The sequence below is a fragment of the Amborella trichopoda genome, chromosome 1 (genome assembly GCF_054954075.1).
Source record: "Amborella trichopoda isolate Santa Cruz 75 chromosome 1, AtrichopodaSantaCruz75HAP2 v2.0, whole genome shotgun sequence".
Lineage (NCBI taxonomy): Eukaryota > Viridiplantae > Streptophyta > Magnoliopsida > Amborellales > Amborellaceae > Amborella > Amborella trichopoda.
The window spans coordinates 54,670,014-54,684,738 of record NC_142336.1 but is presented as its reverse complement, the minus strand read 5'-3'; the positions used below and the strand labels follow the sequence as shown (position 1 = coordinate 54,684,738).

The 14,725-nt window shown below is 36.8% G+C and overlaps 1 protein-coding gene across 1 annotated transcript; it reads right to left on the bottom strand.

Annotated features, from left to right (window-relative positions):
• Window positions 1-7,480: 7,480 nt before the first annotated feature.
• Window positions 7,481-8,974, bottom strand: LOC18440913 (DTW domain-containing protein). The gene has a single exon (XM_006851048.3). It carries the CDS (start codon window positions 8,870-8,872, stop codon window positions 7,805-7,807), a length of 1,068 nt encoding a protein of 355 aa, XP_006851111.1. The 5' UTR covers window positions 8,873-8,974; the 3' UTR covers window positions 7,481-7,804.
• Between the last annotated feature and the right edge of the window lie 5,751 nt (window positions 8,975-14,725).

The window sequence follows — 14,725 nt, the reverse complement described above, 5'->3', positions numbered from 1 at the left end:
AAATTTTCGCTACTCTTTCTCTTCCGTTGCCTCAAACCAATCTTACCTCTGTGGATCCTACTCTATAAATTAGACATGGAAAAAAATAAAGAAAATTTTCTTTAACATTATGATGTATTTTACAATTATATCAGTATCGTTTGAACTTGAAAAATGATTAATCAAGATATTTGTTACTATTGTTAATGGTTATTATTATTTATTTATTAAAAAACTTAATCAAAATAAGTATAAGAGATGAAATATTTAACAATTAATACATTATGGTTGTTATTATCGTTATTATTGTTATTATTATAATTATTAATTAATTTTAATTATTATAAATTATTATCATCGATAAAATTTATATATCAAGTCACAAAACAAATATGGATGGCTAATGTATGGGTTTGGTATTTTGTAAAACAAAGAGAGGTCAAATTTGTAAAAAGAACAAAGAAAAATATAATTAGGGAGCTAATGGTCCCAAAGTTTAAAACTTGAGGGGGTGCAAGGGATTTTTGTTAACCCAGAGGGTTAATAGGAATGAAAATTTCAAGGAGGGGATTAGAGGTCATTTTCCCAAATAATAATTATATGAAGAAAACATTTGGACTATTAGTTACTATTGTTTTTTAGATAGACCACCTATTTACATCCATCTTTAACCTCTAGACCGCATATTGTAGGAATACGGTCAAGCTCGCATGAAACAATTTTCCAAGGTGACTTAGTGAAATTTCTCGTATTAAAAATACCCAATATCTCATGGAGTAACTTATTAAATAAATACTTAAATTCAAGAGTACCATTACCTTATAGGGTGTTTAGAGTGAGATATCATAGTTTGGAAACACTAATATCTTATGACAACTTGGCAACTGTGAGATTCGGTGTTCATAAATGCCAAAATCTTACAAGGTAACTAAATGAGATATCAATGTTTGAAGATACAAATATATGATTAATATTGAGTGACAATGGTGTTAAAAAATATCAATATCGCATAGGCTGTATAGAGTGAGATATTGATATAAAAAAATTAACAAACATCCCGTATCGGCGAGTTTCCTGAAAGGTATTTTCCTTTCTTTTGAAAGGAGGGACATAATTGAAAGCAGCCCCTCTCACAACTTCTAATCCATTATTGCCTCATGGCATTGTCCTTTGAGAACCTTTTGAAATTAGGACAAAAAAGTGGAGGGGATGTTAAATACTGGATTTCTTCGATGTGGTTTGATAAACTTCCCCTTTTAAGACCCGAACTAAGAAGATACATTAAACAAAAAATTTCGTAGGAGTGATTTGGCAAATTTCCCAAGAAATCAATTAAAAATTTCAGAAGTATTATTCATAATCAAGAAAGGGTAAGTTTTGGTAGCAGTTGCTCAAAGTTTTGTGTAAGGGGAAATAACAGATGATTATAAATATTTGAGTGACAATTTTGAAATATTTAAACAAAACGTGGCACTTTGAAGCCACAAGAAACTAAGGTGGTTAGGCTGCTCTTTCCCATAAACCATGCAAATCAAGCTCATCATATACTTATATTTATTTTTGGAAAAATAACAAAAACATCTTAAAAAGAGACTTTCTAGATAACCTATCCCCAACCAAGTTTTTTTTAGCAACTTTTATCTCAAATTGAACTTTCTTAGGAAATACCCATAGTGTTGGACATCCCCCATTTTGTACCGGACTGCATGCCGAAAGTGCCGGACCGTCCCTATTTTGTACCAGACCGCATGCTTTCCAGAAGCTCAAAGTACTGGACAACCCCCCTTTTGTGTTGGACTGCATACTTTCCAAAGGGTATTTTGGTATTCATTTTACCCTTTTTTTTTTTTTACTTGGGGGGTATTTGCTAGGAAAGTTAAAATTCGGGATAAAAATTGTTAAAAAAAAACTTGCTTGCAGGGAAATTGTCTAGAAAGTATGATTTTGGAGGGTTTTTGTAATTTTTCTTTCACTTTTCATTTAAATCCCTTAAATCCTCTAATTATGGCTTCTAAATATTGCACATATCTGACTTTTAGAGCACTAGATATTTTTCTTTTTTAGATATGGTGGTGGAGGTGGAGGTGGAGATGAATCATTTTACTAGTTTCTGCACTGAAACTGCACTTTCTAGCAATATTTGAAGCTCTATAAAGCAGCAGTAAAGAAAACCCTACTGTCTTCACTCATCATGTTTTACATATGCAAGCCACCCACTCACTCTCTCTCGTTAAATCATAAAAGAATCAGACCATTTCTCGATTTGTGCATGTCATCCTTGCACAGGGGCCACTGTAATCGTCTAGACACACACAACACATGGTTCCAGTGGAGACCCCACCTCTACCCCTTTCCCACGCATCGCTGCATGTTTAGTGGGCACATGCTGAACTCTAAATTATAAGCCTGCACTGGTTGCAGGTTAAGTAGGTTCAAGCTAGTAGCTAAAGTTAATTCAGGTTTATGTAGGTTCAAGCTAAGCAGGCAAACACGCTTAATTAGGTTAGGGCATGTGTTGATCTCTGAAGCGAATAACTCCTGAACTCGTTGCCGGTTACGTTATTACGATTAGCAGATCCAAACGAGTAGCTAAAGTTACTTGAGGTTTTGTAGGTTCAACAATGTAGCTAAGTCAGGCATCCAAGTTCAAGAAGGGCAGGCAAGTGGGTTACTGCGTGTTTGATCGTTTCCATAATTCTGTTGCTCCGCTTTTATTTTCGAATAAAGGAAAAAAAAAAGATATTGACATTTTGAAGTCGGCATTTATCACAGAGGATTCCATGGAAAATGCGAAACGGAACAAGCACACTCTGATTTTGATTGCAAATGCGCGAGTTATTGGAAGCAGTACATCCAAACGGGACCATAGACCACGGCTGGCAGCTAGTTAGAAGCATGTCCATGGATCGGGTAGGTCTTTGAGCATTTCAATCAAAGGTTTTGTAATCACTATTTGACCAACCATAGAACTTTACAACGTAATTTCTTTATCAATGATAATGTGGTCAATCTATTAAAAAAGGTTCATATGTACTTCATATTTGCATGGAAGAAATAATGATTGAACAGAGACTGTCAAATATTTGAATGATCAGATATTAGTAGTAAGCAAGTCAAAATCTTTTTTCTTTTTTTTCTTTTTATTGAGTACTGCTTTAGTGAATATGAAAAATTCCAGATGAAGAAAATACATATTTAGCAAGTCGCAGAATAACAATACATTGGCAAGCCAAAACATTGGTAATAAATGAATTTTGCTTTAGAAAGTCGGTGGCCAAAAATGGGGTAAAAAGTAAACCCAAAGATAAGTTTTAAGTTTGAGAATCAGTTTTAAGTTTGAGAATCGTGCCATGTGTGCTCATACTGAGAGTGAGAGAGAGAGAGAGGATGTCAATAACCAGGGAATGGGTTTAGAGGATCGGTGATTAAGGGGTGGATGCCTCAACATACAATCCTACCCACCATTCCCATTGTTGACATATCAATAATTTTTTTTAAAAAAAAGAAAAGAAGAAGAAAAAGGATGCCAATAACCAATTTCAAAGCCCGCCAGCATCACTAGTGTAGTGACATATGATAAAGGGAAAGTATAAAATATGACTGCTTTTATAAAAAGAAAAAGAAAAAAAAGGTAAGTTAAAAGGGTAAGTCAGTAGGGATTTAGGCCCTACTCTTTGGTGAGTTAAAATATGACTCTGCTTTTAGCGCAAGAAAAAGTCACAATTGGAATCTGTTGGATGTCAAATATAGGTGGCTGTGGCATTCAGATTCAAAGGCTAAAAAAAAAAAAACTTTCAAAGATTCATGACAACCTATGAATCTCACATTTGACAGGTAGGGTTGATTTTAATCTCCTTGTACTTGTACTATAAATAAATGATATCACAGTATACAACCCAATTCATAAAAGGGAACTATTGCAAGTAAACATAAAAACTCCATCAGGAAGACCAACAATCTTTCTCTGTATTTTTTAAAAAAAAAACTACAAATGCTGCGTAAAAATTTTCCATTTTAAATTTCGTTCCTCCAATCCCGTTTTGCCCACCTCCATCCATTTCAATAAAAAAATCACTCTCTTTTCAAAAGTTTAGGGTGAGTTTGGAGTTTGGACCGCTGATCTGAGAATACTCATATTAGGACTATCCTATAATCAGAAAAACAAAGTTTCTTTATTTTTTTCCCCAATACAGACACATTCTTAATAAATAGAACACTCAGCATAATGGGAAAAGAAGAAAATCATGACAAGGATTTGGTATTTGCTCCAGCTAGATTAGTTCCCTATTCAGACGGCTTAGGGTTATGTTCACATGTGTTTTATACGTGGGTGCCACCACATTTAAACTTTATCCTCATGAAAGAGGGCAAGCCCCTGGTTTGTATACCAAAAAAAGAGAAAAAGAATAAAGTGGGAACTCCAAACCCTAGTTTTGTGGAAAAATTCTTCTAGAGAAATCAAGGTGAATCTCAAGGGCTTAAGCAAAGTTTGTATTGGAAGGCTTTGTTACCGATGTTACGAGGGTCATCATTTTTATAGTTTTTTTCAATTAATTGGGATCGGCTACACGAATCCTGGTCCGCCATTCTGCTCTATCAAAAGTCATCCCCTCAATGAGGCCGTACGTCCCCATATCTTTTCGGACTACTTCCAACCTCGTCTTCGTCTTTTTGGGCCAACCTCCTGATGCCATGAGGGTGTTGTTCTAAAAGTACAACAACTATGACTGCTTCATCTTAGTCTAGTAGGACTGGGGATGCTTATAAAGATTTTATGCATGGTTTTCACTGATAATGTTAAGCTCCATCAATCACATAGGCAACGAGAAGACATGAACTTGGATTGTTAAAATCCATTATGAAATCTTAGCATCATATATTTGAATGAATATATAGCTTATGTTACAAGCACGTTGTATGTAATGCCGACGCCTCTAAGAATGCCATCTTTGTGGGAAAAAATTAAAACATTAGAGACATCTCATTGTGTTTTTCCATGTGCGTGCATATTCAAGGAGTCAATATATTAAGGGAAAAGTTTGTACAAGGTAGCAACCTTACTTGTAGAAGTAAGATTGCAATAATTTACAATGTCCATTTATTTGGACGGTGTAAATATGACACTCTCTTAAAAGATGCGCCACTTTTTGACACTATCTCAAAAAACACATAAGATCTACAGTGTCCAGGAAACTGCAACCTTACTTATAGTACTTATACGAGTAAGGTCGCAACCTTATATAACAACTCAAAGAATAAACTTAAATGGACAAAATTAACAAGAAGAAGTTGTATGATATTCAAAAAAAATAAAAAATAAAAAAAATAAGAAGTTACATATCTACCAACTCCAATCACAGAGTTTCAATTTTCAATATGCATGTTGATGGCCAGTATGATACATCCTATGTGTTTGATGAATGGAGGCTTGAAGCATGGATGCGCCGATGACGCTTGAAGAGTTTCAGATGCTTAATGCAAGTCCACAGGCTATACGAAGTGAAACGAGATTAGCACCCATAAGACACACGACTTTCCGAAGAGGATGAATGCACGGAAAGTAGAGCCATGGGATAGGCTCTGAACAAGTTGGTGCTTGATAAGGCATTTGAAGAGCATGAACTAGTGCTCCCTGTGCTGAAAAGCTCTTCATCCATAAGACCATAACAATGGTTTCCAAAGCCAAATCAAAACTTTCTGATTGAAACTTAGTTTGGGCACATAAGGCTAGTACTATGGAAGCCCTGTGCTTAAATAATAGAAAATGAAGAAAGAAATAGGTAAAGTCATGTAATTCATGCGGGTCATTGATCACAAGCATCAGCAGCGGAAGAATGTGGTCCGAGCCATATCAGCCATCAAGCTTAAAGAGCAGCCATAAGAGCTGTGGGTCCCTAGATGAATGACAAGTAATAGCTGATCCCATTTTGTGAAACACACGACATGAGGAACAAAGTGTGCAAAATATGTGTGGTCCAACCAAACTGCTAGAAATATCCTTGTTTATGCAAGAGAAGATTGGCTGTGGTAATGACAATTTGATCCATTGATGGATTTGGGGGATCAGGGCACATGGCAAAGGGTGGCACATATGACTCATGAGGCGTGCATGGAATCCATGTCATTGGCATGTACTGGATTCTACAGAATGGACATATGAAATAGAAGATCAATGCCAGTTATTAGCATTGCAACCCTCAAGCTATAGCCCACTGGTATGACATCCAATTTGTTGGATGGAGGTCAAAGGTTTGATCCTTGAAGTTTGTCCCAAATAATTACAAGCTAACAAGCACCCATTTCATAAAATTGTTAGCAGTGGAGAAGGGCTTTTTGGTTGGTGAAGCCTAGGATAAGTTAAACCTAAGAATTTTCCTAATGGAAATGAACCATGCTGGGAAAAGAAGAAATCCCTAGTACATGAGGAACAATGATGGCCAGAATAAGAGGAGCATGTTCATTGCAGTCCATGAGATTCTAGTCCCATCCTAAGTGCCCATTGTATTTATTGCTCAATACAATTTTAGGTTAGGTAGGTGTACTTGTGTGAGTCAATTGATGCTGAACAACTCCACCTTCAAACCAATTACCGCGAAATTTCTTTTGCAGGTTAGATGCATTAAATGTCCAGCTAATGCTTCATTCCTCTTCCTTCTTCATCGTCAAGAACTCCAAATTCTTCCAATGAAATGGTCATTACAATGTCTTCAACAAACTTCTTGGGGTCCCTGTACCTCGTCACGTGTGCGATTGCATTCTAAACAAACACAAAACTACTAACCATGAAACGGCTTGTGAACCCTGAAGATAACAGTCCATGAACCAAAAACTACACAAAAACACAAAAAGGATGTGCTTCAAAACACTTAAAACATAGACACCTTGTGGCGTATGATATTGAAACCCAAGAATTTTGCTGCCAACTAAACATAGAAGAAAGTTTGAAGTCAATCAGACACATTTATTTGTGATCCATAAAGTCACTAAAGCACTTCACCAATGGTTTTGAGCGTCCCTTGCCTCCATCACCAAGAGCTCCAAATTCCACCACTAAAATGGTCATACACTCACTCATTGTCACTGACCAATTCCTACGCATCTCATTTACAAGTTCTCAATGGATCCTAAAAAAGCTTAAAATTAGTCACTAGCCTCTGTTTCCATGAGATCAGAGTCCAATTTGATACTAACTTATGCAAACAGACTAGCACATAACATAAAAATGCACAAGAATCATGCTTCAAAACAACCAAACCTTGAAACGCCATGAGGTTTATGAGATTAAAACAAAGAATCATATTGTCAAACAGATAAAGAACAACCAAAACTTGAAATGACATGAGGTTTATGAGGTCAAAACAAGGAATCATATTGTCAAACAGATAAAAAACTATGAGGTCAAAACAAAGAATCGTATTGTTAAACAGATAGTGAACAGTGGCACATGTGTGAGAGAGAGAGAGAGAGAGAGAGAGAGAGAGGTTATGCCCAATGAGAAAAATGAACTGAATTTTTTCTCCTTTTATAGTTAACTGCACTAATTTTTCTGTATACAATGTTATGGCCATTCTACACAAACTCAGCTATCACAGAACAGAAAGAAAAGTATCAATAAGCTTGAAGGTTTATGAAGTAATTTTTCTCTATTTTCTTCTTGTTAGGCAAAACTGGCCCTATACATGATCAGTAGTCACACCAAACGGTGGAGAACTATCTACGTAAGGAGTCACAGAGGGAGGGAGGGAGGGAGGGAGGGAGGGAGAGAGAGAGAGAGAGAGACAGAGAGAGAGAGAGAGAGAGAGAGCTCAAACCTCATCCACCAGTCTCAAACCCCTCCCTTCCTGCACAATTTTGGTCTGGGCATCAAATCCTTCAAATTACTTGCCTGAAACTCTACAGCCGCTCTCAAAATCCCCAAGAGCTTCTCCTCTATCGTTTTCCCCTCTCTCTCTACCATCCCCAAAGCCCTCGCCACGGCCTCCATTGTGCTCAAGCACCCCTTGAATGGCTCCTTCCTCAAAACCAGTTCCCCGCTGTAAACACTCGCCCCTTCCAACCCTATCTCGAAGGGAAAGCACACCTGCTCTGCAAACTCCAGCAAAAATGGCAGGCTCGCTCGCATCATCTCCTTCGCATGCTTCCATGTACCATCAAAGAAGATCAAAACCAGAGGCGAACCACAGCTATCTCCATTGTTGTAGAGAACCGAGCTCCGATTCCAAGCGGTTGATTCTCCATTGCCGTGTGGATCAGATTGAGCCGAAACGGGACCTGCACTATTGTCCGGATTATAGCTCTGTTCTGAACCAGACGCCCCTCCATTTCTGTATGGACAAGGGCTCGGGGACGAAGAAAAAAACCCTTCATTGCTGTATGGTCGCGACATCTGAGTCGAACCAGAGGATCCCGCATTGTTGTACAGACATGAATCAGAGGATCCTCCATTGTTGTTCGAAAACGGGCTAAGGGTTGAAGCAGAGGCTCCTCCATCGCTGTACGGACTGGATCCCTGAGAGGCGAGCCACTCAGTTAGGGGTTTGGCAGAGGGAGAGGGGAAGAAAAAGAGGGTTTTGGGAGGGTTAGAGTCGAGGAGGGGGGAGAGGCCGCGCCTGAGCACGCGGCCATGGACGAGGCTGAGGTTAGAGAGAGAAGCGGAGAGTAGAGAGAGAGTGTTGAGAGGGTGGCGGGTCTCGTGCGGGTGCTGGAGAACCAGGACGTGGGCTAGGGTTTTGATGCGGGTGGGAGGGAGGTGCGCGCAGACGCACACACTGAGCGGCCGGGCGCATGGACCCTCGCACCGAGCCCGGGCGCAGGTGGACTCCACCTCGGGCTCGAAACCGGCCAGGGTGGGCTCGAGGTCGCAATCCTCACCGCCCTTCTCCTGCGCCAGCATGCTTCTCTTCCATTATTTTTGTCGTGTTTCCTCGTTTGGACGAGAAATAGGGTGGTTTGTTGGTGCAACTTCCACAAGGCAAAAAAAGTCTACGGCCCCGTGTTCCCTCGGGTGCTTCAAAATCCATTTTGTTCATTTCTTTGGAGAAGGTTAGCCTCGGATTTCGAGCGTCAAATGCGAACTGTCGGTGGTCCCCGAGCCCAAAATTGGTATAAAAAATTGAGCAATTTCATAATAGAATGTATGATCCAATATTGATGCGGTGTTCATATAATTGTTTCAAAATGAGTGCCAGTGGGGTGTAAGGTTTTAAAAATCCGGTCCCTATATTATTTTAATATTTTTCAAATTTTTATTCTCAAACTTTTTATTCGCCCGTTCATTGAGCCGGATCGTTGATTCAGATTTCCAAACCAATTTTCCCACAGCACGTTCGGGGTCACCAAACAATGTTTTCAAACCTTTGTGGGGTGGGTTGTCCACACAACAGATTCAAGTTGGATCGCTAGATCATATATTATGGATCGTTAGATCGCAAGATTGGCCTGAATTGGTGGTCTAAAAAAATTTAAACTTTTAATATACGGGGAGAATCAAGGGAACCAATTTGTTTGAGAAAAGGGCAATGTCTCCCAAACAGTGCATAAGATTGACATGAGATTTGAACACCGGAAAGCTTGTGAAATTTTGCAGGTGGTTATTTAAGTAAGTTCACACCATATTGTACATTCACCCTGAATTCGCAATCTAAGTGAAAATTAGTAGGTGGACAATACACCCTACCATTTTGTATTTTAAAACAACTAACTAAGAACTTCAAACCTTATCTACAATCTTCGTGATTGTTGGGGATGCACTTGCAAAGTATGTCACAAGACGCTTGAAGGCTATGGTTTGGTGCCCATAACTACTGGACTTTTTGGATATTCTCTTGATTTATAATGTAGCTAACATCCCTATGTAATTTTGTATCATAGTTGTTTTTTTTTTTTTTTCATTTTGAGTCAAATGAGAGGGCCCTAATCCCACTTATTTGCCCAAAAAATGAAAAGAAAAATCCCCAATGACCTTAACCTAATCCAAAATAGCCTTCGTCATGGCTGCTTTTAAATGTACGAATGGGAGGCATAAACATTCCAATGTTACATATTACAACCTTGGATCCACCACGACTAAGCCTTCAAATCTATTTCTGCTACAAAACAAGAGGATCCTGAAAGGACTCAAACACAAAAGAGTGAGCTGCCCGGCCCGGCGTTCCACTGGCTTGGCTTGACCCGAGCCCAGCCCTTGGGCTGAGGTGGCTCTGAACCTAGCCCAGCCCCATGGCTACCTCTTCTAGCCTGGGCCCGGGTTTTTCTAGGTTGGGTCGAGTAATACGACCCATTGCTAACCCTTAAATTTATATCTTTTTGGAATAGGTTTACACCCTCGTGTTCAAAAGAAAAAACCTTATCCCTTATATTTATCCTATTCGAATGGAAATGATGATATTTGCATAAAAAAACAAACCCAAAACATTAAGGAAAAGTCATTCATGGGTCAGCGGGCTCGCCCTATGACTCACTAATGTCCATCAAATGGCTAAAATGAATTTAAATGTGTAGAAATTTTCTGTAAAGAAAAACACATTTAAATATTGAAAATTTTATTTTATTTTATTTTCATATTCATGATCATCTTAACCTAGATCACGAATCTTTAAAATTTTAGATTAAAAATCTATTTTTAAGATAGGTTCAAATGGGGGCCGTATATAAACAACATGAATGGGCATATTCATAGAAATCCCATCCAAACAATAATATACTAAGACAAATGCTTAACTAGTCCTGCGTTGGAGAGTGAAAGGGTGTCAATAAGCCGAGTGGAGGCAAGCTTGGATTGTAGGTCATTATAGTCTACGCCTTAATTTTTGGCATAGGATGGGAGCTCGGTCATGGTAGTAGCACCTCCACACCTAGTTACCACGTTGTGGTTTTCAATCGTAACACCTGAAATCTTACAAATAAAAAAAAAAAGAAAAAAGAAAAAAAAGAGCTCTGTCTTCCCACTAAATTACCAAAACAAAATAAATCCTAACACGTGACACCCTCAAAAAAAAAAAAAAAAAAAAAAAAACAACTAATACGGCCATGTCTTCCCACTAAATTACCAAAACAAAAAAAATTCTCTCTCAACGGATTGGATTTTTATTTTTTATACGATGAAAAGTAAACATGCCTTTTGATACTCATGTACTTCAAGAAGTTGTTCTTGTTATTTGTTAACAAAATTGTCATATAAAGTATTCTTCTTATTGATCCAATTTGTGATCCCCATAAATCATTACATTTTTTTGCGATGTTACTTTGTATTAAATGAATGTTTAGACAATATTTGTCAAGTAAGGTAAATGGTACCAAGTCACGACATAAATTATTACTCAATGACTTTCCAAAATAAAAATAAAATTCAATGACTCTATTGTATCCTCACAATAACTATAATTTATAATTTTATTTTATGTCACAAATAAATATCTGATTTTTTTTACTCCATTTTTAAAGCCAAACCCAAATATTCACTTTTTTTAGTTACCTAATGTTTAGCAGTTCATATTTTCCCCCTCACTTTTGGCCTCCGATGTTTTCAATCAAATCCATCTATTACCAATTAATTGAATAGCCAATTTAAGAAATCGTTTGACATCGTCAGACATGTGGGGTATTGAGGTTTATTGACGTCGGTTTGATGGCTTTGTGGTTTTTTATGAATTTGAAAAAAAGCAGGTTATATAAGCTCCTTTGAATCCTTCTTTTTCTTAAAAAGCTGGCAGTCATATCTATTTTTTTTCCTTGATCAAAACACTCATTAGAGATGAAGTATTTAACATTTTGCCCATTTGCAAAAAATTTTAACTCAAGAAGATTTATTTTTCTATGGCTAATTTGAAATTAAATAAAAATATGAGTAAAGATTAACATTGTTCCTCTCTCATTGGTAAATTGATAAGTTTCTCTTAAATATGTTTATGAAAGAAAAATGGCACCTTCTCTGTATAAGTCTGCATATATTAGATAGTTTTTGAAGAAAAAGTTCTCCATTAGTCCGGGGATGCATGTGTCCCCGTGGGCATCAAACACCCATCTTTGAGATGGAAGGCCATTGAGAAGGGCCCAACTAGAATTATAAAATAGAAGATGCAAAAAAAATTCAAAAAATGTTATTTTTAAATTTATTCTTTTCATATTCATGAGGCACATGTTTTTTTTATGTATCCCTGAAAATTTGAATCCAAAACCTATTTTTTTTTATCATGAATATTCGAGTCAGTCAACTCCTTTTTTGAATAGTATAAGCTAAATATTACATTTTAAAACAACTAGAACATTATTTTCCTATTTTTAACCAATGCTGCTGCCGTACAACAGGGCTCTTGGTCCCAAATATCTATATGTGGGCACTAGAAAGGGAAAAGTTTTATGTAAGGTATCAACCTGATATACTATAAGTAATATGTACCTGATAAATTCATCCCAAAATGTTGTTTCGGAGCAAAGAAAACCCTATATTTGATCATCTAAACGTCTATATATATATAATGTAACCCATTATATATACCGTCAATTTTCAAAATTCTAAATGTTTATAGATCTACTCAATCTTTTTGGAAATTTAAATTTATAATTAGGAGTGAAAGTAGATATAAGGTCGTCATAAAGGCTTTCGATATCAAAACATTACATCTTTTCGCAAGATTTAGGGGCACATCTTACTTTTAATTCTTTAAGATTGATGCCCGGTACATTCTAGAAACCTCATATGTTATTATACGTAATTGAGCCCTTTTTACTGCGTTATTTAAGGGTAGGTGTGATTTGCCTTTTTTTATGTTTTTTTTTTTTTTTTTGGTAAATCAGTAGGGGGGAGAAGGCCCTCTACCTGTTTTTAATTAATAACAGACAGATTACATCATAGCCCAATAAGGTTGTTGTGTCATATCTGCCTTTTCTTACTTATGGTATAATGTTTGCAAACTTGATGTGATCCGTGTTTTCATACATTTATTGCTCGAGTTTGGCAGCTACATATTAATTAGCTTCTCTTAATCATATCTTAAAGCTATCCTTGCATCGTTTTTGGTGTTCTAGGCGGGATATACCTTTTCCTACTTCTAAATCATATGGTAGAACTGGAGCTCTTGTCAATTTTGTGAGCCATTTGAGATGCATTTTCTCATGGATGTTTCTCTTTCAGAGCAAGTTCGATTTTCCGACAATGTGCTTCGGCTTCTCGTGTTTGATTGCGGAAAGTCCTATTCTACATTTTATTAACAAATAGAACTTTATTTTCCCATTTTTAACCACGGTTGCTGCCATACCTCATTGCTCTGGGATTCTTCCCCAAACTATCTATATATATGTTGGCATTAAAAAGGGAAAAGTTTATATAAGATATCAACCTTATATCGTAGTAATATCTATCGGAAAAATGCACCCCAAAAGGCTGTTTGGGAGTGAAAAAAACCCTATATTTTATCGACTTGACCTCGAGCTGTATGAATATATATATATATATATAAAAGATTTTAAAATCTAAAAACAATATTATAATATAACACATTATCTAGACCGTCTATTTTCAAAATTCCAAATATTTGTAGATATGCTTAAGCTGTACCATTTTTGGAGCTTTAAGTTTATACTAAGGGGTAAAAGTAAATTTAAGGTCATCATGAGGTTTTCGATACAAAAAATTACATCTTTTAGGAAGATTTAGAGACACATCGTTTCATACATTTATTATTCGAGTTCGGAAGCTACATGTCATTTAGCTTTTCTTCATAATCTACTTTGCATTTATTATTTGATTTTATTGGTGTGCTAGGTGTGATATGCCTTTTCTTACATCTAATCGTACGATAAAACTCTCTTATCAATTTTTTGAGCCATTTGAAATGAATTTTCTCACGGATGTTTTTCCATGTTTGTCTCACGTGAAAACATTTCTCACAAATTATTTTTACATGAAAGAATTCTCTCATGTGGTTAAGAAAGAGAATATTTTCATACTAGTTAGTCATCGTACATCTTTTCACGCCAATTGGTAGCTAATTGATATGAAAATATTCTTATCCGAAGGAATTTTTTCTCATGAAATTTTTTTACGCGAACCAAACAAGCTTCGGCTTCTCGTGTTTGATTAGGGGAATGGTTTTTTTAAAAGCCACTACTCCCATGGCTTCTAGAATAACATTAATTTGTGGAAGTAGCGGCTTCTATATACCCCCACGAAAGCGGCCTCTTCGTTTCTCATGCAAGAGAAGCCGCATCTTTGAAAATCAAGCAATCCGGCATGCGCTTATGAGTCTTGACTGTGCATCACCATCTCTCTTTATGTCTTTATGGAAGCTCACATCCATTGCATTTACCTTTGTTTGCAGAGTGAAACATCTCAAAATTGAATCGATTGATGTACCCAATCAGTATTAGTTCTGAAAAACTTGTAGAAAGTTTGACGCTGTTGTAATTTAAGCTAGTAGAATGTTTCAAATCATAAAGTGGCTCCGAAATGGTAACTGGTCACATCTAAACCAATCCAGATAATTGGATCAGAATTGGCTAGTTCTCCAAAGAATGTTTTTTTAAAAATAATAAAAATAACTAAAATTAAAATGGTGGGAATACAGCAAGTCTTGGGGAGAATTTAGACCCAGAGCAGTCCCTTACTTGTTCCATGCTAGTTTGGGCGGTTTTGAGTTAGCTCGTTAGTTTTTACAACATTATAAGTTAACATATAGCACGCCAAACATACAACAAGATAGATATACAAAACCTAAAACCGTCGTTCGCATCCGAAGCATACCATCCG